This window comes from Strigops habroptila, chromosome Z, assembly GCF_004027225.2.
Source record: "Strigops habroptila isolate Jane chromosome Z, bStrHab1.2.pri, whole genome shotgun sequence".
Lineage (NCBI taxonomy): Eukaryota > Metazoa > Chordata > Aves > Psittaciformes > Psittacidae > Strigops > Strigops habroptila.
Window position 1 is genome coordinate 2603844 of NC_044302.2, and position 24082 is coordinate 2627925.

The 24082-nt window shown below is 49.3% G+C and overlaps 1 protein-coding gene across 3 annotated transcripts in view; it reads right to left on the reverse strand.

Annotated features, from left to right (window-relative positions):
• ACSF3 (acyl-CoA synthetase family member 3) overlaps positions 1–24082 on the reverse strand; it is a 64555-nt gene that overhangs the window by 31916 nt on the left and 8557 nt on the right. For all 3 annotated transcript variants that reach the window (XM_030512036.1, XM_030512037.1, XM_030512035.1), the window contains exons 4-6: positions 16701–16855; positions 16074–16219; positions 10638–10750 (exon numbers count right to left, since the gene is read on the reverse strand). In XM_030512036.1, the coding sequence (XP_030367896.1) occupies positions 10638–10750; positions 16074–16219; positions 16701–16855 (414 nt within the window). The remainder of the gene's footprint in view (positions 1–10637; positions 10751–16073; positions 16220–16700; positions 16856–24082) is intronic.

Genomic DNA, 24082 nt, shown 5'->3' on the forward strand with positions numbered 1-24082 from the left:
TACCTGGCTGATACCTGCTTTGAGAGCGGGATTTTGGTGGCAGCAGCGTGGCTAGTGTGTTTGTTTCCTTTCTCCAGCAAATCTCAGTGGCACCCGTTGCGGATGCACTGGATTGACGTTGCAAGCAGCTGCTGAAAGCATCAGACTGTTAATTGCCCAGATATCCTCCTCTTCTAGCTCCATATTTTAATGCACTTTTCAACTGCTTTAATGCATTTGAGAAACTTTTAACACCCAGTCACAGTGTGCCCCTGAAGGTTGCTGCCTAATAGCTTCCTGCTGGACCAGCCAGCATACCAGATAAGATTCCATTTTCCACGCATGAAAATAAAAGGTTGTAATAAATCCTTTGAAGGACTAAATCTGGGTGATTCTAAAATGTGTATTTTCTCTGCTTCCATTTTACCTCTATTAGGGGGAAGTAAGGGTGGTTTGTAAATAGCTGGGAATCCCCACTTGGCAAGCGGCCCTGGGATCTGTTCAAAGTGGCCATTCGTTTTCTTGTGGTCTCTGATGGATGCTACCCCGTGCTCCTCCGGGAACTGCAGGAGAGGAGCTTGTAATGGACTTTAATGGAATTAGGGGCTTTTATGGAAGTAGGCTCTCAGCGGCGTGTCTTTCGCTGGGAAGCAGGGGAGGCATGGTGGATTCCTAAGCATGTGGGAGACACAGGGTGAAAGCTGGAATGTGAGGCTGTGAGGGGAGGTAATACCTTGTTACTGGGCTGATAGGATTGGGAGGAAGATGACAAGCTCTTCAGAAAACACCCAAACACCTTCCTCAGGTTGCAAACAGGTTTCAGGGGGATGGACTTAACTTCTACCAGATCCCTTCTTCCTCCTGCTCCCTTAAAAACAATCATCTGAACCTCTTTCCTGGGTGAGCAAAGGCTGTGGATCAGAGCACTGTCTCTCAGGAGGGACCTTAAAAAGGACCCTGCAACTCCTGCACCCCAGAAGAGTGAGACAGCACATCTGTAGAAGAACAGTTTGCCTGGATGAGGTGAAGCAGAGCAGGTCAGTGCGAGGAGCATCTTCTGGCCATGCAGATCTCGTACCATTTTCCTTCTACTCTTCCCTACTTACGCTTCTGTCCCTGGGTCCCCACTCCCCATTCCATACTCCTAACCAGCCACAGCCCAACTCCTCCGCAGTCCTTGCTCCATGAAGAACCAGTTCCCTGCGGCCAAACCTGCTCCTGCAGCTCCCACCGCCCTGGGCTCCCATCACACCACCCCTGCCACAGCAGGAGAGGACAGCCTGGGACAGGCACCAACACTGATGCAACCAAGAAACTCAAAGCATCTTTGCGGAAGAAGGAAATGCCTCTGCAGCCCTGCCTCCTTGGACACAGCTTGGAAATGCTTGGCATTTTTCCTCACCTTGTAAATAAATGATTACTGTGATCAAAATAATTAAGCAACCTAGCCTTTAAAGTGACTAATAGAAGACAATAATTTATATGTGTGAGGTTTATGGAAGTGACGGAGCCATTTTAGCAGTTCTCATAGAATAGTAACTTTTTTCTGTTTGCTTTAAGCATACCATAATACAACGAAGCCTGAAGAACGGCTCCACATCCCACCCTGCACCCCCGGGTTGAGCTATGGAGCTGGGATGCTCTGCCACACTCACCACCCCACTGCTGCTGCAGCTCACCTGCCATTTCCAGACATGCTCCTTCTCTCTCATAAGACCACAACTCACCCCTTCAAGATTTTGGTGGCCTAGGGATCACTGCAATACAGCAAAGCCTTGCTCTAATACAGCATCCAACAGCTCAGCCTCCCTGGCCTGGAGAAAGCATGAGAGCTCCAGGCTGTGCCCAGACTCTGCTCTTCTGGACCGGGAGATCATGCTACATCCAGGACTGGTGTGATGGGTTGACGAGGGAGGTAAGGACATACTCACTGCTTCCTAAAAGGAAGCTGGAGACCAATAATCCGCTTGGCAGTGCCTTTTAATCACTGTCTCCCTGGGCCATATTTGAATGGATGTCCTAGAGGTGCGAGGCTTGCTAGAGCATTACCAAATTCCCAGGCAATCTGAACTCTCACGCACATTCATAATTAAAAATTCTCTGCTAAGTTGTGTGGTTTTGTTAAGGCATTATCGTTCCTCTGAGCTCCGTGTCCTGCAGCATCCCGCAGAAAGGTAGCAGGAGGCAATTTAGACACAGAACAATTTTCCTCCTGCTGGAAAAAGGCAGATTTCTGCTCCTCGGGGACACAGCACAGAGAGAGTGAAAAAAAAACCCAACCAAACAAACCCCAGGCCCAGGCTGTAATCTACAAGGCCACATTTCACATCTGTTTTTGCAATGTTAACTTTTATAAAAGGGTTGGGAATAACACAATCAATTTACTTTTCATTTTGGAGGGTTATAAATTTAAAAGCAAGGCTGGTGCACAGTGGAGCTGGAACACTGAAACTCAGTTTCAAAAAACCTAACCCTCTACTTACAGCAAATGTTGCTCCACTGAAAACAAAAGTGAGTGTATATCTTTTTAGGCAGAACTGAGTTCTGAAAGTTAACAGACTGATTGACTCCAGATGATCTCAAACCACAGAAACAAAATCCCAAGTTTGGGAAAGGTCAGTCCTCTCCGCTGTTGTTCCACAGACTGAGAGCTTCTTGATCTATATTAACACCATAAATTAGACGTAACACTGTTCCAGAAACACCTACAACTTTCCTCGCTGCTGCTCTCATCCCTCTTGTTTGCAGGCTTCAGAAGATAATAAACGAGGCAAGATGTCAGCATATCTTCCCACTCCCTCAGCTCTCTTCATTAGAGAAAGGCTCCTGACGTGCCCTCACAACGCCTGCTCTGATTTGGTGCTCGGGGGCAGGCAGAGGACCAGGCAAGGATTCAATTAGTGGCCCACCTTCGGTTCGTTTTTCATAAGCCTCACTCAAAAGCTGAGGTCATCAAGGCTGTGATGTGCTGTGACTACAGATGATCACACTGCCCGAGAAGCTCTAATTGCTTCCTTGTGCTAAGCCATCCCGCGGCGGCCGGTGCCTCCTCCCTTTGGCTGCAAGCACTCTAGAGCAGAGACTGTCCCTTTTTCTTCTGGCCTCTGTGCTTCAGCATCTCCTCACCATGTCCAGGGCTCTTTGGCAAACATCCCCAAGATGTGCTACAGCAGCAATAGCCTCTGCGACCCAGCGGAGGTTCAACAAGCGTATCATGGGAGGAAGGAGGTGGTAAGCACGTCAGGTTGAACCCACAGCTCAGAAGGAAGCAGGTGTGAAGGTGCAAAAATCAAGTTGAAGCAAGGACCAGAGATTGCACTGGCAGGAAAGCTGGTTTCATCCCATGTCTCACAATAGCAAACACAAACACCCCAGTCTCCCAGACTCTCCTGGCATAGGTAAGGATACAGAAAAAGGTTGAAGACCAAGAGCAGCATGATAGGACCAGAGCGGGAGGAATCTACCCAACCCTTCTCCCTCATGCTGAGAGAACCAAGACTGCCAGCGTGGTGAAGGATATGGTGAGGTCACATATCCTAAATGTTCCCCCTGCTACAAGGAGGAATGAAAGCATAAAACAATAAAGAGACGAATAGAGATCTTGAGGGTGCTATGACAAAGGAAACACTTGTGGACAGAAGGTTCTTCTTGACAGATGAATTCAAATTCAATGTGCAAGGAAATACTCTTCTGGAATCAAGGCTGCTCCTGTGATAAGAAAAGTTTTCAGCTGAGAAACAAGGGGACATGATGCTAACATGATCTTCTCCTCCTCTTTTCTACCAGGAAGAAATAAAATACAGCTACGGCCAAAAAAAACCCCTAAATCAGAGGACAGACAGAAAGAAGGGAAGAGATATAAATACATATGAGAATGAGATATACTGAGTTGACTAAGGAACTGGATGTGATCAGTGAGAGGCAGCTAAAATGTTTATACAATAATGAAAGCAGCCTGGGCAACAAAGTGGAGAAACTTGAATTATTTGGGCAGGTCACTGAGGAGATGAGAGGAACACAGTGAAACAGAAATCATAACTGGAATATATATGACTGCAGTGTCCAGCACTGTGAGTGCTTTGGAAGAGTTTCTGGGAGAAGCTGAGGCAAACGGAAAATAGGAAAAAATGCAGCATGAATTTACCAAAGATGGATTGTGCCAGAAAACCTGAGGACTGATGTTCCAGATAGAAGAAAAGTAGCACATATAATCCAGGCTCGCTTCAACAACATACTCCCTATACTGCCTGCCTGAGAGGTGGCTACTGATGGGAGAGATTGTGCGGCTGAGGGGTAAGATTCCTGAGGTGGGCAAAGATGCAGGCAGAGGTGATGAAGCCCAAAGCATCCCACGAACCCCTGTGGTAGCCAGCCAGCCTGGTCAGCCAGCCAGCAGCTATCCATCGCTCAACTTGAATTTCACCCTAAGTTCCAAGTAACAGTCTGACCCTGCATCAGTGACCTGCTGTCCTGATGAAGGCATCCTCCAGCACCACACAGCTTGTCCTGCACCTACAGCAGTGAGTTGCTGATGGGAACTGAGACACTGGAGTAAGGTTCACCATCAAGAGACCCATGGGAGGCAGCAGTACATGAGGTTGGGATGCAGCAGGGACAAGAAAATAGATTAAAAATTGTACCATGGGGAGGAGATGTTCTAGAAGTGTAGGAGTATTGACAACAAACTGTTTTAAGTTGAGGTATGAACAGGATAGAAAAGGAAGAAACCAGGGTGGCTGCCTGAGACAACCAGAGACAGGACTTCCTGGGCCTGGCGGTCACATCCCCACCAGCATCCATACCTGTCCATTTCCAGGAATGCCTGGCACGTGCCTATCTCTAGCCTCAGGAGCTACACATGGGAGAAGACCCTGGTACATTCACACCAGCTGTTTCAAAATACCTGGATGGATGAGGAGGAGACAACCACACACAAGAGGTACACGTGCAACAGCACCTCTATGCAGAATCTGTCCAGAGAGGTGGACCCAAGCCCACAGCACCCATGGGCAGCAGCATGGAAGCACCCAGAGAGCCTCCAAGGCAACCCTGGCAGCTCAGTGATGACCAACCACTTCCCCACTGGTTCTCTGGAGATCTGGGATGAACATGAGTGAGGTGCAGCCATTCCTGGTCCCCTCCACACGGGCAGCAACAGCCAAGGCCTCCGGTCATAACAAACGGTGACGGTGGCAGCTGCCCCAATGCCCGCAGCCCTGCGGAGGTGCTGGCAACCAGCAGCGAGCTGCTAGCAGATGGCAGGGACACAGGGGACATGGAGAGGAGGGGCCAGGAGATGCTGGTGGCTTTGGGAAGGGATGGCCACAGCCGAGCCGGTTCCCATCCAGGACGACAGCTTGCATATGGATAAACAACGAGCTAATTACAACCTTTGGAGGGGGGAGAGAAAAACCCATGGCTGCAGCGTCCTCCTCCTGCCAGCTCCTGCAACCCATACGTCCCACACGGCTCCCTTCGCAGCCTCAGCAAGAGAAAATTACTCCCCATAAAAGCCCTGGCTAGAGCAGTGCATTAGATACAGCTGTGAAACCATTTATCTATTGATAGACCCCTATTGTCAAGGACTGGGGTTTGGCTTTCGTGCGAGTGAGCAATTTGGAAAAAGAAAAGAAAAAAATAAAATCCAACAAAAATGACAACCCAAAAAAAAAAAAACCCCTACCAACCAACAAACAAACAAATAAAGAAGGAGAGAGACAATACCCAACAGCTTGCAGGGTTTCCAGGCCTCTGCCAGCTGGGAAGCTAAGCGTATGAAATATGCATTGCACTGAACAAAGCAAACTGAAACATTCAGCGCTGGAGAGCTGTAACCCTTTCCTGTGCGCTGGAGCCAGGCATGGGAGAGCCAGATCATGGGCTGCCAAAAAGTTAAGGGGAAAAAAGACCAGAAGAAAAAGCATCCAGGGTTGTGGGTGAGGATTACTGAGCCTGCCTGGATGGTCAGGTAGACTCAACAGGCAGCTGCTTAAGGTAGGTTAAAAGTTTAGGAGCTGCTTTGGACAGGAGCAGCTACAGGAGTAATTGTCTCGAGGCAGGCAAAGCTGCTGCTGTCCCCTGGCATCCACTTCCACACTTCTGCTCCCCATCAGAGGAGAAGCACTTCTCTGAGCACTCAAAGGACAGCATCTCTCCAGGGGACCATGCTCCGTGTCACCGCACTCCTGCACAGGGAGAGGTGGGGGATGCTGTGTCAGGGTGCAGGCACTGCGACTCCGATGGGGAATGCCACCTCCTGCCCTACCGCAGGTGGCCCTGTCCCATACTGTATTGCAGAGCATCCTTGATTGGGAACAGACCGTGCAGTGAGGGGATCTCATCAGGCTGGAGCACCTTTCGGTGTTGGCAGTGATGGTGCAGCTTCAGGCAGGGCACAGCTGACAGCCTGATTGCTTGTGGCTCTGTGTCAGCTCAGGAAACCAGCTCGCGGCCCAGGGTGCAGCAATAACTACAGAAGCAGCACAAAAGCCAGCTAGAAAATCTGTGCAAACTGGATGCAATGGAGCACAAGGCTCATGAGACCTGCAAGATCGAAGGGCTGGAGCACACGCATGAAAGGAATCCAGCACTCTAATCAAGGGGTGGGAGAAAATGAAGGGAAGAACAGAGGTCCAGCAAACTTTCAGCTAAGTAGATTATTGATCTTCAGGGTGTGCCAGAAACCAGCTTTGCAAATTACAGCAGTCCCCTGCTGCAAGCTCAGGCAGTTACCGGATGGCAAAGCAGAAACGCTCCCCACCTCCCCGCTCCCACCACCCACAGCCTTCCTCTGCCACCACCACGATTGCTGCCGAGCTCCTGTTTGCATCTCACTGCGGCAGGACGTGCAAACGTGTCTAAAGGGTGACGGCGTGAAAGGAAACGGAGCAATGCCCCAGCATCTAATGGGAGAGACAGTGTTAGTGGGGAAGAAACAGCTCGGGGAAAGTCTGTTGTCTGCTGTTGTCAGGAGAGAGCACAAGGCAGAAACCTCAGCCCAACGCGAGCAGGGAAGCCGGTGACCTTGCGAGGCTCCATACAGCAAATGATTTCCTTGGCAAAGGCAGGTGCTCTTTCTGCTCACAGCCACGAGGCTTTCTGCACAGTGGAGCCGAGGTGTGAACGCCTCACAGATTGCCCTGACAATGCGCCTAACCCCCCCGGCACAGAGATCACCTGCAAGCAGGAGCCGAGAGGCTGGTGAGAAGAGATGGCTTGGAGCCCAGCTCCTACCGGGGTGCTCACCATCCCACCAGATCTGCCACACCATGTCCTACATGCTGCCAGGCACAGCCCCATGTCCCCGCCATGGCCAGGACCAGCTCTGGTGTGGCAGTTTCATTATTATCTGTGCAGTGGCACAGATGTGTGCCGCGCTTTCCGTGTACAGAGAGAGGTCCCTGCCCTAAAAGTCGTCTAACTGAAGCAGACGGCAGGCGCTGCCTGTGCCGGCCCTGCTGCCGGGAGGTGTTTATTTCCAGAAATCCATTACGTGACATTTGGGGCTTTTTCACAGTATCAATGCCAAAACAGAGAGAAATGCCCAAAGCAGCGATGGGGATGCAGATGCTCATATCAAACACAGGCAGAGCGGGCATTGGGTGGGCTGTGTGCTTTCTGCACCCGTCCTACCACTGCTGTCCTTCCACCCAGGTCCTTCTGCCTTTGCCAGGACCACACCACAGACCTACTTACGTGCTGTAAGCCTCAGAGCCCTCCTGCAAGGAAGGTGAGGGAGAATTTTATTATCCCTCCTCATAAGAGGCAAGGAAAAGGCCACACCAGGGTTGTCTGGTGGCACGGTCAAGGAGGTTAACACCAACAAGGTCTTCTCATCCTGGGGACAGCCCCTTCACCTTGGAGGAGCTGATGTGAAACAGAGCCAGGCCTTTCTTTGCCTGGTGGAGCATGATGAGCATTCGGCCTGTCAGATCCTCCTTGTTTTAAATAAATTCCACTGACGTTCTCTCTTCTGACATAAATTATTAACCAAGCATGATGCACAGAGTGTGCCAGCAGCAGCATCTCAGGGCAGGAACAGGCAGCAGGTGAGGCTTTCTGCCTGCAACCGCAGGTGTGAAGCAGTGAAATGACACTGTCACTGGGACAAGAGGTGTGCCACCACGGATGCCACCTGCCCATGCGATGGAAAGTCACACTCCATACACAGACCAGACAGAAACCAAACTCCTGGCATCCCAAGGCATCCATCTGTGCTGAGACACACTAAGAGCAGGGACCGTTTTTCCCACTTCGCTACAGCCCTTTTGACAGTCTCAGGGACAGAGGCAGCAGATCCATTCTGTTCCTGGATGTCCTGGAGCAGAGCAGGAGCCACTGTCTCCTAGTGTCGCTCAAAGCAGATGGGACCATTTCTCTCTCTTCAGTCTGAAGAAACTCCCAGTTAAGCTGGGACAAGGGACAAGGTGGGTGAGATGCGGACAGCCTTTCAGAGAGGGACCAACCCTCAGCTAACACCCAGAGGCAAACTGTACCACCTCCCCACACCCTCCCTAGCTCATGTTTTGAGAATTCACCAGAACATTGATAAATCCCCCAAGGGATAGCCTGACGGAAAGTCAGCCATCAGCAAGGGGCACAGGGCCAACACCAGTGCTGATTGGAGCTCCTGGGAGCACCATGAGATGTTGGTATGGACCTCAGCAGCCCGCACTGGGGGCTGAAGGGTGTATGTGAGAAAAGGATGGCATAAAAGGGCAATTCCTCTGCCCCAAATATAGACTCAATCAGCCTGAAGCCAGAGGAAATAGTTATGTGGGTCTCAACCCTCTGAAACCCCAGAGGGTGGTGGGCTTCCAGCACCAGACACAGGTCATCTGGGCTCCCCTTCTTCTCTGGGCACTCAATACAACCAGAAGGAAGAGGAAGAAGTATTGAGCAGAAAAAAAAACATTACTTTTTTTTCTTTTTCCTCTTATAATTCAGAATAACAACATCCACATTTCATCCTGGAAGTAGCTGCACTATGGGGATTCTTGTGCCTGAGACCTAATTTGTAAAGAGCCCAGGGATCCCTTAGGGTAAAAAAAGCATTATAGGATCATTATTAAAATGGACACATTCTATTTCATGTCTCAGTTCCACACAAGTGGAAAAAAAAAGGCCAAAAGCTAACTCCAGGATGAGGGGACAAAACCATGAGACGTAACACTCATCCAGTGAAGTGATATAAAGAGGAAGCAGCTTCCTATGTGTTGAGTGCTGCATCACGGCAGCCACTCCAGGTCTCCTGCTTTGCTCACTACAAAGCTACACCACAATCCCTGTCCAGAGCGGTCCCTCTCAGCTCTCCCCTGGGCTAATTTTATATGTCTGGGGTGGGATCCAGCGCTTTGTTTTGGCATCAGGACACAAAAGGCAACCTGCTGCAGCCTGACCACAACCTACATGGGGCTGCCCGTGGTCCTGCTGGCTCCTCCAGCTGCCAGCACAGATAATCTAGAGGGAAAACGGCTTTCCTGAGCCTTTCACCAGTACTTACACCAGCAGCGTCTCTGGTATACCCTGCCATAAACCAGGAAGCTTCTTTTGAACCCTTGGCATGCCTGTGGCTAGATGAGAAGCTATTTCCCCAGAGGAATGAGTGAAGCCACATATTTCAGGTTGAATCTCACGCTTGTCTGTCTCCCACCCACACGGTGCACACAACTGCTGGAGCAATTTCTCTCACACATACAGCATCCATCTACTCAGCCAAGCCCGTACATCACCTGGCTATTGATCTGCCAGAGGGAACATGACCTGCACCTGCAATGAGAGTGCAAAGGAGATGTGGCAGGAATGCAGACCCTGCTCAGCCATTTCTGTGGGGAGAAAAAGGGCCTGAGGCAGCAGGACCCTGGGCTGGGGGCTGTTTTTGCAGCAGAGAATACACAGAACCTCAACACAGGGGCAGCTCATAGTGAAAAGGGCCCAACTGCTTCACCATCATGGACATCTGACTTCTGAGATAGTAGAACCGCTGGTACAGATACCACTTGGCAGTTGGAGCTCGGTATGGAGCTGGACTCTCATGGAAACCTGATGAGTTCTCCCGTGATCTGTTTTGAAATGAATGCAACTCGCAAGGCCACCAGTCCTGCCCCTCCAACTCTCACTGCTAACCCCCTGATCAAACCCAGTGACATAAACACCGTGTTAGAAATCACTCACCCTCTCTTCCGGACTGCAAATATTTAGTGACTCTTTAGAGCAGAGTAGGGTTCACCTGAATTCTCTTCTATGCCTTGTTTTTACCTTCTGCAGTAGACTTCAGCTTCTTGTCCTGGCTTTCAAAGGTCAGGCACTGCTTAACTCATCACCTTCCTCCAAGGCATCAACAGCCTCAGTAGATACAATATCATCTTATACCACAGCCCTTATGCCACAGCCTGCACCTCCCACTCCCATGCAAGGGTTTTCTTCTCTCTCAGATGTTGTTCATCTATGCAGCAAGGACCACACTTGTGTGGTCTGTAAAGCACCAGGGCTATAGTAACCCATAAATAGAATACAAAAAAGAGACATTCTAAAGAGCATCACCAAGTTTCTGGGAATAACAGCAGTGCAAGCCTCACTCCTTGAGGCTTCAAAGAGCTGGGGCAGAAAGAACTTCTCATGAGACAAGTGAAGCAGCAGAGAACATGGCTGAGCACTACCTGTGTGTTGTCTTCATCTCCCTGAGCATGGATGGTGTAGGAACGAGCACCATTCTTCAAGGTCTCAGTGGCAATGCGCACTTTTACCCCTGGCAGTGGGGTGCCCACAGAACCTATGAAGAAAAACAGCAGTGAAACAGTGGACAGCCTCTGGGAAACAACAAAATCAAGGATGCAAAAGAGCAGCTGCTCGTCTATCAATGGCATCTGCAGACTGTGCTGGCACTAAAGAACTTCCTAGCAGGGGGTTATCCTTCAGGAAGGCTTCGATCACATCATATGTCTGCATGCAAATGTCACTGCAGTGCAATACGCTGTTGTTCGCTGAGCAGGCAGTGTTGGAAATGCCTAGGAAAACAAATGTGTCTCCAGCCTTGAGCAGTCTCTCTTGGCCAGTCTTTGAAGACATCAGCACAGCTTCGTAGCCCAGTAATGAAGCTGTCTTTTTGTAAAGAAAAAAAAAAAGCAGCACCACGAAACCTACACAAAGATGTGAAAAGAAAGAGCACAATGACCACTACAGTGGCTCACTGCTTCTCTAAAGCCTGGACCTAACAGAAAAGGCGAAGGCTTAACAGTGTGAGAATTGCAAGGGATTATCTCAGTTTTATGAGACATCAATACACTGTATATAAAACATCACAGGAGAAAAGCAGAGATCAAAACCACATCATTCTTCCACAGGTTTCAATTTTCAAAGCCAGGGAATGTGACACAGTGTCATGAACAACTGCTTTTAAGCTCCAAGCTGGTTCTGTTGACCCAGAGCTCCCCAACCCGCAGCCTGCGGCATTCCCACCCTTTGGTTTAGTGGATGCTTTTCTTGGTGAGCATCCGAAAGCACAGAAGTCAGGACAGCTTTGTTCCTGTGACCTTTGTCTGATGAGAGGCTCCAGGCCCAGCAGCAACCAGGAGTTGTGGGCATCTGCTGGCTCAGCAGGTTTCCCTCTGCATCTCAACAGCATGAGACCACTCTCAATGCAAGATGAGACCCATGGCTTTCATCCTCTGCGACTGGGGAGAGGGACATGGGCACAGAGCTACCTGGGGCTCAGGAGGACTGCACAGATCTGAGCTTAAATAAGTAAGTGTTCTCTTTATTTTAAGAGATGATCAATTTTCCCCCCTGGAGAGCCTCAAGCTGGTGATGCTTTCTAGAGCTGCTACGCTTGACATTGCAAAGTCTTTGGAGCAGGGTGTGCAGGACGTGGAGCTCAGTGCTGCCTTCTCCTTGTCATCTGTATCTGAGGCATTCGGGTTCAAGTGGCGTATTCCCTATCCTGGTCTCATTCTTCTGCTCAAGCCCTGGAGATGTGGTATCTGTGACATCATGATTTTGTTTGCTACATTGGTCAGTTGCCATGGAAATAGATATGTCATCGTAGCCCAGATTTATGGCATCCCTGCAGGATCAGCTAAGAGCAGATGGGCTATGAGGGAGTGAGATTTTATTGCAGTGAAACTACCCGAACAATTAGCAAATCTGGCAAGAAATAAACAGAAAGCGACGTGGCAGTTCTGCAATGCGTGTCTGTTCAGCTTGAAATTGCCTTCGGCATTCAGGTCAGCCAACATGCAGCCAGGTCCTTCTCTTACCACAAGCATCACTTGGGCTGCTCTCATCCCATGGGCAGACACTGCCAGAAGTCAGAGACAGAGGACTGCAGCAGGGTGAGGAAGAAGCATGAGCCAGGAGAAATGCCTGGAGGTGCCCTGTCGAGGTCTTTATGTACTTTAAACAGTCTGGTACCTGCCATGGTAAGCTCCAGGAGGACTCAAAGCATGTAACAAGGCATGGAAAACACCCTAAATGTTTGCATGCCAAGCTTATGGAGCCACCTTCTAGATTTCTACGGGAATATTTCCTCCAGTGTGAAAAATGCCTTGTGTGAACAGCCTCCAACCTGCCTGTGAGATGTGGCAAGGAATAGCAGGGAGATGCTGCAAAGTCAGTCTCATAAAGCTCATGGAGGGAGCAGTACCCAGTGCAATGAACCACCATGAGCTCCCACAGACTTGCCATCTCTGGAAGCTTTCAAACCAAGATCAGATGGTTGCTTCCTGGAAGATGCTTCTTCCCTGTATGCAAGCTACTGACCTCAATGCAGGAATGTGACTGATTCGCAGGCAGTAGGACTCAATGATTAGTGCCCACTTCCAGTCTCAGTTGTTGAAAATGAAATACCAAAGATCAGCCCAGTGCTGCCAAATCTGAAGACACAGAAAAGGCAACATGTCCCCCTCACAGTGTTTCAGATCACAGTTACAAATACAGCTCCATCAATTTATTTCCTACTTGGCTAACGCAAAACCAACACGTTAAGTAAGTCCCTCAGAGAGAGCTGTTTCCTTGTATTCAGTCTGGAAAAGGCTTTTGATATTTAGGGAAAATGACAAACTGGAAATCAAGATCTGCAGAGGCTGAAAATGCTCACAACATTGAACAGAGCTACATGAACCCGACAGTGTTAATAAAATTCATGCAAAAACAATGACTAGAGCTTCTCAGGCCCATCCACCATGTCAAGATACATGCCATGCAGACTCCAACAAGTCAGCAGAAGGTTGAGCCTGTTCCCTAAGGAGCAGCACTGGGGGTCCTAGCTTCACCTAGACTGCAATCGTGGTGATCAGAAGTGGGTCTACACTCAGCACTCACTTCCTTAAGTCCCGAGCCATGATCCCAAGGGGAAACTGGGGAGAAATCCCTGCTCCTTCCCCTCTCTCTCCCTCCCAGCTCTCTCCAATTTGAATGTTAAGAAATGCTGGCAGCATGCCTGTGGTGTCAGCTCAGCCGACACCAGCCAGGCTGCAGTCAGGAAGGAGTGACACTATTATTCTTTCACCAGTTCTCCTCTGTTTAAAAAAGTTGTCAGCTCTTCCCAGATAAATTTAATTGGCCCTGCGGTCTGTGTCCTTTGGTATCTGGTTACCTCGATGCTGTTATGTGCAGTGGTGTCCTGGGAGAATTGAAACAGGCCAACGATAAGGCACTCAACGATCTCACTGTCAACAATACACGGAGTCCCCGCTGTAGGAGCTATTAGCTGCCTCTGATCTAAACCTCCAATTAAAGTGGTGATTAGGCCCAGTGAGGCATTCTCCATCCATGAATTATTCATCTCCCTTCACAGTAACAGCACCAGGGGGATTAGAATGAGAGCTGGTGAAAACAGAGGCATTTTAAGCAGGGTTTTAACCATATACAAGCAAACATTTATCTTTCAAATCTTTCATCTTTTCTTCTTCTGGAAATTAAAGCCCACAACCCTTCAGACCTGTGCTGTGGGTGTAGAGTGATGCCACACTGCCAGAGACACCAGCGGTGACATGGGCAGGCTCCAAGGACTCAACCCTTCCCCAGCCACACCAAGTGGGTGGAAGAAGGCAAGGGAAGCCTCAGGATCTCTCCTCAGAGGCTCATGAAGCAGTAGAGAAGGATGTGTGCTGCCTCCACTGCAGGAGAAATCCCCTGGCAAGCGTGAGGATCCCCGGAGTTACCCAAGGGGTAAAATACCACACTTGTGGTGCTCCTTTTTCAAAATACAGCTAGTAATTGCTTTGGCCAGGCTGCAGGTCTGAGGTCACCTCTGCCTAGTACCTACCAGTGCCATCCTAGGTCTTTACTCCAGACACTTCATTCCTCCTCCCACCCAGTCTCTGTTCCCAGCCCATCATTGCATTTGACTCTCAGTTGACTCTCTCACGCTGGATCCTCTGTGCTACCTGGTGACCTTACATCCCAGCCTCTAATGGGGTAGTATATCAAAAGCTTTTTTACAGCTCCAGTAAATTATGCCTCAGCTTCACCCATCTGCTTCCCAGCTGACACTTCCTGAAATAAATTAATCAAGCCTATTCAATTATAGCCTTCTTTCTGGAAGGTCTCTTACTGATTCACACCTTTGTGAGATGCTTCTCTCTCCACTTAGGGCTGCAGCAGCCCCTAGATAGCGGCTGGAATGACAGTCAGCCAGTATTTACCCCCAGCACCTCTGCTTGTAGCTGCATGAGAGGATTTGTCCCCAGCTCCCCTGCAGACCCTGGTGCCCCCAGGGATCCTGCCCCAGCTCTGCTCAGATCTGCCACCCAGCTCTGGAGTAGGAGCTGCCTTTCTGGGTGCCAACATCTGTCTTGCCCATGTTACTTTCAGTCTTATTTCTTTTCTCCTTATGTCTCCTGGGAAACTTCTAGAGCCTCCACTCATTTCTCCTCCTGAAGATGAATGAAAAGCAAATATAACCAGGCCACTGCACAGGGACATTCAAATGATCTCTGCACTGTCACCCTGTGGCATGGGTGCTCACGGAGAGCTCGAGCTCATGCAGGTGGGAATCTTATTTAGCTGCCTGCTTCCCTCTCCTGCCTGCAGGGCTGGGGCTTCTGTCAGAAGGGAAGACTGGCTGAGCTGGGGCAGGGGAACAACAGCTACTCTGCAAAAGTAAACTAGAGATTGTCTTTCACACTGGCCCTGGCCTGTTCTTAAGCTGAGGAGCCACTGTGGGGGAGCTGTAGCTTCTCCTCGCCCTGTGCGATCTCTGCAGGGACACAGCCTCTGCATCCCATGGGGTGCTGTGGGAAGCCACGATGCCCTGGACAGCCCCCTGGGTAGCACTGATCCCCCAAGACACTGGAAACCAAGACGATGCATATGGTGCCATGCATATGCAGACAGCGTGTGGGGAGAAGGTGGCATAGTGGTGGGCTGGGTTGCTTGGCAGACAGATGGCCACGTTTTTAACCAAAGGGAGGGTGGGGGCATTTCATATTTTGAATGTTTCAGATCAATTTATGGGTAGGTTACATAAAGTACAGATATTGAGAGGAGGCATGAAGTGTAGCTAAGAGAAGTGAGGGAAGACAAGGAGAGAACAGAACCAGAGTGTACAACGAGGTGTGACAAGTTCTAATTCCTGAAGAGCCAAGAAACATGCACTAAAATAAGAGTGAGCAGACATCCTATTTTAAGTATTCAGTACTGATCAGTTGGACAAGAACTGCTTTGTGGAGAAACCTGTGTCAACACTGCACATAAATACAACCCCAAAGAGCAGGAGCTGATGATGCAGTCCCATCACAGTGCTTGAGCTTGCTAAGACTTCGGGAATAATAAAGCACCAATATGGCCTCTGCCTCCTGGGTAGAACCAGGCTGGCTGCTCAGGTCAGCATGCACCACTGCAAGCTCTACACACAGAGCTTTGCTAATCCACCATGACCAGTGATCCCAGGGAAACGCATCAGCCACTACCCATGCACCCCTGTCCCCTCCTGGCTTCCCAAGGCCAATTCCCCTGCCAGCATCATTGTTCCTACCGTAGCCTGCTCCTCAAACATGACAAATGGTGATAAGGGGTTTATTCTCTGTGATGAAAAAAACTAAGAACACTTCAAGCCAAATGCCTCCAAACAGTGTGCACGCTCTGGAGACTCCTACCTGGGACACGGACTCCATGCAAAGGGTTAGAAAGCGCCATCCCAATCTCAGTCATCCCATACCTCTCCAGCAATGTGTGCCCAGTGATGCTCTTCCACTTCTCCAGGACAGGCACAGGCAGGGCTGCTGAGCCTGACACCATCAACCTGAGCAAGGAAACCCCATGTAAGAAGGTATTCAATATCACCTGTCCTCCAGGGAATTTGCAGTCTAACACAGGATTACATAAAGCCTGCTCCTGCATAAAGTCTTAAGACAGAAGCCCCAAAAACCTTTTAACCAGTAGCAAAGATGTTCCTCACATACAGAAGGTTCTCTGTCTGATATGGGTTTTATGTTAAGATAGGACAGCCTCCTAAAAGAGATCCTGCAGTACAAGCTTGGGTTGCAGCACAAAGACCCTAGTCTTGTGTTATGTAGGATGACACATATAATGAGCATGCAGACCCCTTCTGGCTTTACCATGCAAGAGTGGCTCATAATTAAATAATGTTACCCCTGTCCTTGTCAAAGAGACACTAAAGCACAACAGCCAGCACTGCAGAGAGGTGATGCTGAAAAACACTCTCCACTACGGAGACAGCCAGCCACCAGCAGCCCCTGCCCAGGGGGACATTGCTCACCTACCTGATGTTCTCCTGGCAAAAGGCATGAACGAAATCCTGGACTTGTGGCTGAGAGAAATGATTGTCATAGTACTCTATCAGCTTGGCATAGATAGTGGGCACTGCCATGAAGACACTGATTCGGGGAGCTTGGGAGCTTAGGAGCTTCTTCCAAACCTAGAAGAGAAGGAAATAAACACATATGAAAATACACCTCAACGTAAAGATTAGAGGGAAGTTATCATAACTGCTGTCAGTGACTCCTCAGCACCTCTGAAGAGGTTCACAAGCGAGGACTCTGCAAGTGCTTCACAGGGCAGTGAGCTCCACCACTGCTCCTTCATACAGTGCAAGGGAATGCTGAGGTACAGGAGCACAACAGGCTTGTCCAAAACAAAGCCACCCTGGGCTGGTCACAAACAGTCAGAGCTCTGCTATCTGAGACTTCTAGAAAGTACAAACAACAGGAAGCCTGTTGTGTGCACCTCATCCACGCCCAGATCAATGGCTCCCAACCTTCATCATGCCCTTATTGCCCAAAGCACAATATTTAACTCTCTCATCCCACCAGCAGATCACCCACCTGTTTTCACACTCAATGAGCACAAGATGATGGAAATGGCATTTTTTTGTACAACCAAGAATTTGCTCACAAAGATGCAAACTTGTGGCAGAATTAGTTAATTCCCTTAATATGCACAGCTCTTCAAAAGGCTACGCAAAGCAACCAGCTTTTCCAAGCGTAGCAGCTCTTCTTTGGAAAGACACTACGTGGCATCTGAAGAACACGAGACACAGGTAGGATCCCACAGACTTAAACCTTTGAGGGAGAAATGCTTTTAAGACAAATGGCAGGGTTGGGAAGAGAGAAATCACACACTGGAACTGGGAGTGAGACTCAACTGCAATGGAAATGGTCATCTTCTGGTGAGTGGGTGCAGAGATACCTGCCCTCAGCAAGCTCGGATCAGCCATCAGAAACTGTAGGTCAAGCAGCTGCAGGCAGGAGACAGCAGCTATCAGGGACAGCCACCACACCAACCACACTCTTCCCAGGAGGAACGGTCCCTACGAGACAGATGACCTCTATATATATAACTCCTGCTAACCTGTGGGAACTACAAGCCAGGGCAAATTCCAGGAGCTGCCTCTGCAGGTGGAAGGGTGAAGACAGAGTGACCCTGGCTGCTGCCCTGGCTGAGCATCCCCACCTGGGAGCAGTTAGCAATGGCCCAGAGCCATAAATATTGCAATTGGGCCCATTCCTTCCATACCTCGCCACTCTTCCCCCAAGGTGAGCTCTTCCCCAGACAGGAACAATCCAAAATCATCAATAAATAAAAGGCTGCGGTGACGGCTGCCTCCTTCCTTTCGCTCTGGTCCCTGCCCCACTGTTGACAAATGTATTTCCTAACAGCTCCTGACAATGCACCGCCTCTCCCCTCCCTGCCTGTGCACGCTCAGCTGCACACAGGCACGTGCGACCACGAGAAAAGGCAGGAATTGATTGAAGGTGAACAAGTGATTCTCCTTCATGCTGTCACTGTGCCCCCTTCCCCTCCGTCCTCCTCGCTCGGGCTCCATTTCATTACTTTCTACTTGGATGCATCGGTGCCACCTCCTCCTGCGTCTCTCACTCCACTGCTTCAGAACAATCAACTCCTAAAAAACACCACCACCACCATGTTGTTATTCTTAATTGAGCAGGACACATCCAACAAAGGCACCAGCCCACCAAACAGAAGGGAGTTGATGCTACTACCCAGCCTGGAGATGGTCCTTAATAGAGTGAGACAATACACAAGGTGGAAATCATCCGGACACGTTGGGAGGTGGGACATGAGTGCTGCAAGCTCCTCTTAGCATCAGGGAAAGCAGAGGAGGAACATGACTTGCCTGGACAAATGGGTGACATGCCCAGAGAGGGATATATCACACTTGCAGAAAGCCCATCTCCCAGCATGATCATCTAAAACAAGCTGGAATAGGCATTACTGCATTTAAGAAGGATCTAACCCCTCACATACTCCTCCCAGCCTCTTTACAGAATCACAGAATCTTTTAGGCTGGAAAAGACCTTTAAGATCATCGAGTCCACCTGTGAACACCACACTGCCAAGTCTACCATTAAACTGTGTGTGATCCATGATAAAGGCTCAGGCGAAGCTATTCCTATGGGATTACATAGGGACCATCACCCTTAAGACACAGGGACAGTTCCCCAAAGATCTTTTGCTCTTCAATCCCACAATATCTTTCCCATTGGAGGCAGCAGGATGGAGAAGGACCTTTTCCAATGCCAGGGGCAGTGTCCATGGATCTGCTCTCCTCAGCCTGGTGCTCCCGAGAGCCATTGCCTTGGGCAGGGAAGGACACATGACAGCAATCAGGGATCAGGACTGTGCTGAAAGACTTGAAGGGAGACAGATGCTCAGGGCTGTCTGACCCTGGCTGCGTGCTTTTTTTTTGGCCTTCACAAGTCCAGAGCAGCTGTTGGGAACACAGGCAGACTTCCAGTCTGCCCATGCAGCAGTTATTTTCACATGGATTTGGATCTGAAAAACGCCAAACCCATCACTCCAAAACACAGCAGATCTCCCTTGCACCCCAGAGCCCCCTGTCCTCACACGCCTGCTCAACTCCTGCTCTACACATAACCCTCGCTACCACCACTCCAACCACGGGAGCAGCTTTTTCTGTGTCAGTCTGACTCGCCCCAGCAACAGCCCCTTCCTGAAGATAAGCAGCTGCCTTTGGATTTGTGCCACCAGCTGCCGGGGTGATGTGCTGACAGCCAAACATCTCCACCTGCTCTGCTCCTGCTCAGCCAACTCTGGATCCTACCCATGTGTTTTAACCGCGCTAAGCACCGAGCCGTGGCACAAAGCTGGCAGCCCCAGGCCCTCTGCAGCCCCTGAGCTGCCCGGAGGGCTTGTAACTGCCCAGCCAGCTGTAACAGCTATTTCTGTTTTATAACTTCACGGTTTGAGAGAAGGATCTGGGAAAGTCTTGTTACCTGGGACTAATCAATCAATCCTGGGGCTTGGACAGGCCCATAGCGAGAGGCCAGCTTTGCCCTTCCAGCACACGGCATCCTCTGACACTGTCAGGCTTAGAGCAGCACAATCAATCTCCCCCTTCTGTTATCCCACGTGTCACCGTCACCGCATCAATTACATGTGGACAAGGTATTGGCAGCCCATCATTTCATTTTATTTTGCTCACCTCATACCTCAGTGCTCCAAGCGCTTTTAAAAAAGCTATGGATTCTGGAAGCAAACATGGTACTGCATGCCAGGGCTGCCGGACTTTGCACCAAGCACTCACCGGACACAAGGGAAGCTCCAGTATTCCAATGGAATATGTTCAGGAGATGGACCAAGATTCCTTTTAAGGGTTAGGAACAAAAAGTTTCTAACTGCAAGAAAGCAAGAATGAGAACAGCTTCCTACCAGCTATAACAGCAGCGAAAGGCCAGGGCAACCTTACAGGATGGGGCTGCCTGAGCCAGCAAACAAAGTGGGAGACTTTCTGTTCCCAAGAGCCTTCCCATCAGCCCAACATTCCTGATTTTCTTCCCCTCCCACTGCACAAAAGCGCATCTGGGCAATTCCATGGACTGGCCAGTAAATTTTTGCCATCAGTAAATGAAAAAAAGGAGAAAATTACACCAGTGGGTACAAAACAATCCCAGTGAGACATGGCTTAGGATTTTTCCCACGTATTCCTTCCAGCACACAGATGGCATGATGGTGAACAAGGATGGAGGAACATGGCAGCTGCTCCAAGAGATGGTCGCTCCATACAGCAACATTCCCAACCAGCCTCCAGATCTGCTGACGTGGCCTGAAGCAAGAGGTGGGAGCACAGAGGAGAAAAGGGAGATGCAGAATGCCGTAAACTAGACAGAAAACACCAAATCTACCAACACCTGGGTACCTTCTAATGCAAAGAAAGAACATGGCAACAACCATTTGTACACTAAATCCTGCAAGACTTTGCCTGATACAGGAGTCCCAGAAGCAGCCAGAAGAGACGCAGGCAAAAGCTGGAAAGGAAGTGAATGTCCAGCATAGATTTTCCCATCAGACCACAAGCCGATAATAGACAGCCTGTGCTGCTACCTCTATTGACAGTTACAACAGCTCCTCTCTTCTATAAAATTATTGTATCATTTTCAGTTGTTATTGAATTTTTAAAATCTTTTCAAAACTAACAATACTCCTAATGCAAGGTTAAATCATCCCTTTACTTCCCTTTTGATCGGGAGATGGGTTTGTGTTTTACATCGATCGCTGCCATGTGGGTGGCACCACAAGTGAGCAAAAGGGCTGCCTGCAATTTTTAGAGTGTCTGTGAGAGCAACAGGCAGTAACACAGCTGCAATCGAACCAGCTCCTTGCTTGGCGAGACCCTGTGCCTAACACCAAGGTCAGAAAGCTCCTGCAACTCTACAGTAGCGCCAAAGGGATGCCAGTTTATCTCCAACAAAGGCAGATGGGCACAACATGACATAGGAGAGCATCAAGGGGAGCTCTGCTCCCTCCTAAGGACGGAGCCATGGATGCTTAGTGAGCAATACACAGAGAAACATTCTTCTCTTCAAAGGGAAACTGGGCCCTTGGTGGCTTTGTCTCATGTCTGTTATAACCCCGAACTGTTTGCGCTCTGCGTGACTCTGGTTTTAATCATTTATTCATCAGCGCAGTTTGATGGCCCCTCTGCATTCCAGGCTGAAGCTTTTAAACCCTTCCTATGCTGTAGGCATACTGCAAGGAGCAAGTGCTTTCCCTGGGACCTGGTAATATAAGTAAATATGACAGGCTCTGGTTCCATTTTTTATATTTCCCCACACACATCAAAAGACATTACTCCATAACAGATGCTGAGGACAGACGGCAGATCTGGGGAGACGGGAAGAAAAACCTCTAACCTTTTTAAGCCAGGTCTGTGAGAAGTGATCAAACATAATCCATTCACTAGTGACCTACTCCTCCCTCCGCCGACTCCTCTTTGAGTCTGAAATAAAATTACTCCTCTGAAGCCTCCCATTAACGGATGAGAAGACAGTTGCATCTCTACAGCTGAAACTGGATGGGAGACACAATCCCCAGCATGCTACCAGCAGCGTCTTAGCAGTGCTTGGTTATTGGAGATCAGGCTCCTCTGCCTGGATTTGCTCTTCTTTTAAAAATAAACTAAAAGAGCTGCCCAGAGTGATGTTTGCAGAAGTGACAGATACAGAGGAGAGGCTCTGCATGCAGTGCCTGCTTCTTCCCGGAGGCAACAGTGACCGCCGAGCCATAGATCTCCCTGCACAGCCCAGCAAAGGTATAAAGCATCAGCACCCTGCCTGGTTCACATACATAACAGCAGCAGCAAGGACAAACAGTTTGCTCCCAGATGCAGCACGAGCTGCTGGTGTTCACAAGGAAGTCAGGGGTGTAAGTGTATGACACAGCAGCAACCCCGCAGCAACACCTCACACACATCCTTGATGAGCATCAGGTCTGGGGCACCCTCCCACCATGGGGAAGAGCTGCCACGGGTGACAGCACACTCACAGCTAGTCCCATATCACACACTAGCTTTGGGCACCCATCATTTCCATCTCCCTAGAAAGAGGGTCCAAATAAGATTAACAATTTTGATGGCTTTGCGTGTGACATTATAAAACCGGGTATGATTTTGAGAGGGCTTGATCCTCGAAGGCACCTTAAGTCAGACATGCAGTAACACTGGCACCAAAACAACAGCTCCTTTTGGAACTTCAGGGCAGTAAATCTGCATCTTGGCATATTTATCATGGAAGCCGTTGCAGGGCACAGACTGTGTTGTCATTCTGCAGGCAGCTCACCACAGCTCAAAACCTGCCCAGCAGAGCCAAGCAGGCAGAACACACCACAACTAGGTCACACAGAGTTGAGATTTCTGTACACTTCCCCCAACACTCATCAGAGCAAGTTTTTTTCCTTCATGTTTCTGAACACTTCTATTTCCTACACTACACTTAAGACTAAAAGACCTCCTGGGATCTGATCTCATGTTTATCAATATGAAATGCTGACAGGGAGCCTTTTGCTATTAGAACATCTTTAGGCAAGATCAGAGGTGGTCCAAGGCAAAGAGAAGCTGTTCCCACTGATCAAACTCAGAGTGGATCCACTTCAGCCAAAAGCCTTCAGCAGACACTAATCTCATGACTCGCTCTGAAAGGCTCCTGTCCACAGGGTGTCCCAGTCTGGAATGGGACCATCAACGTGTGACTGCCCCAGCAAAAGCATGGGCACGGAGCATGCCTGGCTTCTCCTGGGTCTATCTCTCCAACCTCACTGACATTTCCATTGACTAACAGTCACACCGCAGGATGTGCTCGGCCTTAGCAGCCATCACTGAATTGATGAAGGGGAGATGGAGAGAGGGAGTCACTAGGGAATGGATGCTGTAGTGTCTGCTCGGTGCAAACCCCAACTCTCACAGAGGCCTTCAAAAGGCCAGTAGGAGGAGGCTCACCTTGCGCTCTCCTTTCTTAAGCAGAGGCATTAATCTCTTCTCCTCTGGCCACCAATTTGCACAAAAACTGTACAAACCCAGCATCTTTAAAATTTCTATTCCTGCATAAGCAAAAGAGCAGGCATTTTAAACAGGTTCAGAAGCAGCTGGGAAATGCTGGCTGCCTGCAAACAGGAACAGTGCAGCTGGAGAAGTAAAAGCTCAGCTTGGAAGAAATGATGGAAGGATTAGGGACACTTATGCTGCAGCTAGCTCTGGCTCTGAAGGATGTTTCTGCCCTTCCAGTTCTCACCCTTGAAGCAAAAAAAACCCCAAATCTACACCATCAGAGCCACCCTTGCCCCACACAGCTGCTGGGAGGAACACACTTTCAGGCTCACTGCTGTTCTCATGCATGTTCCAAGTCCACATGCCCACAACAGTGCTGAAATGTCTCCCCCCCCAGTCATCAATGGCATTCCCAAGCATTCCCAAACACCAGAAGCACAGGCAGGAATGCTGGGTGCTGCTCCCATTGTCTCCAGGCAGGAGTACAGGCAGCAGCCCGGGAAGGGCTCCCCATGAAGGCACACTGCACCCCAAGGAGTACACGCACCAGAGGAATTAACATGTCACATACGAGTAGACTGTAACACTGGAAATTAAGGGCCCATTTATAAACCCTTTATTAATAAATGATTAATAGATGCAGCCGTATTTTTAATAACTTACAATAAAATGATGCTACGAAAAGCTTAAGCAAGACGGTCTTAACAGATGGTGCTATAAAGTGAATTATAACATGTACAGTAGCTAGTGCAAAGTAATGGATGTCCTCGTTTAATAAAAAGAGCCTGATTTTATGCAGCAACTTTCATGCTTGAGGCATCCCAATACACTTTAATGAGCCCT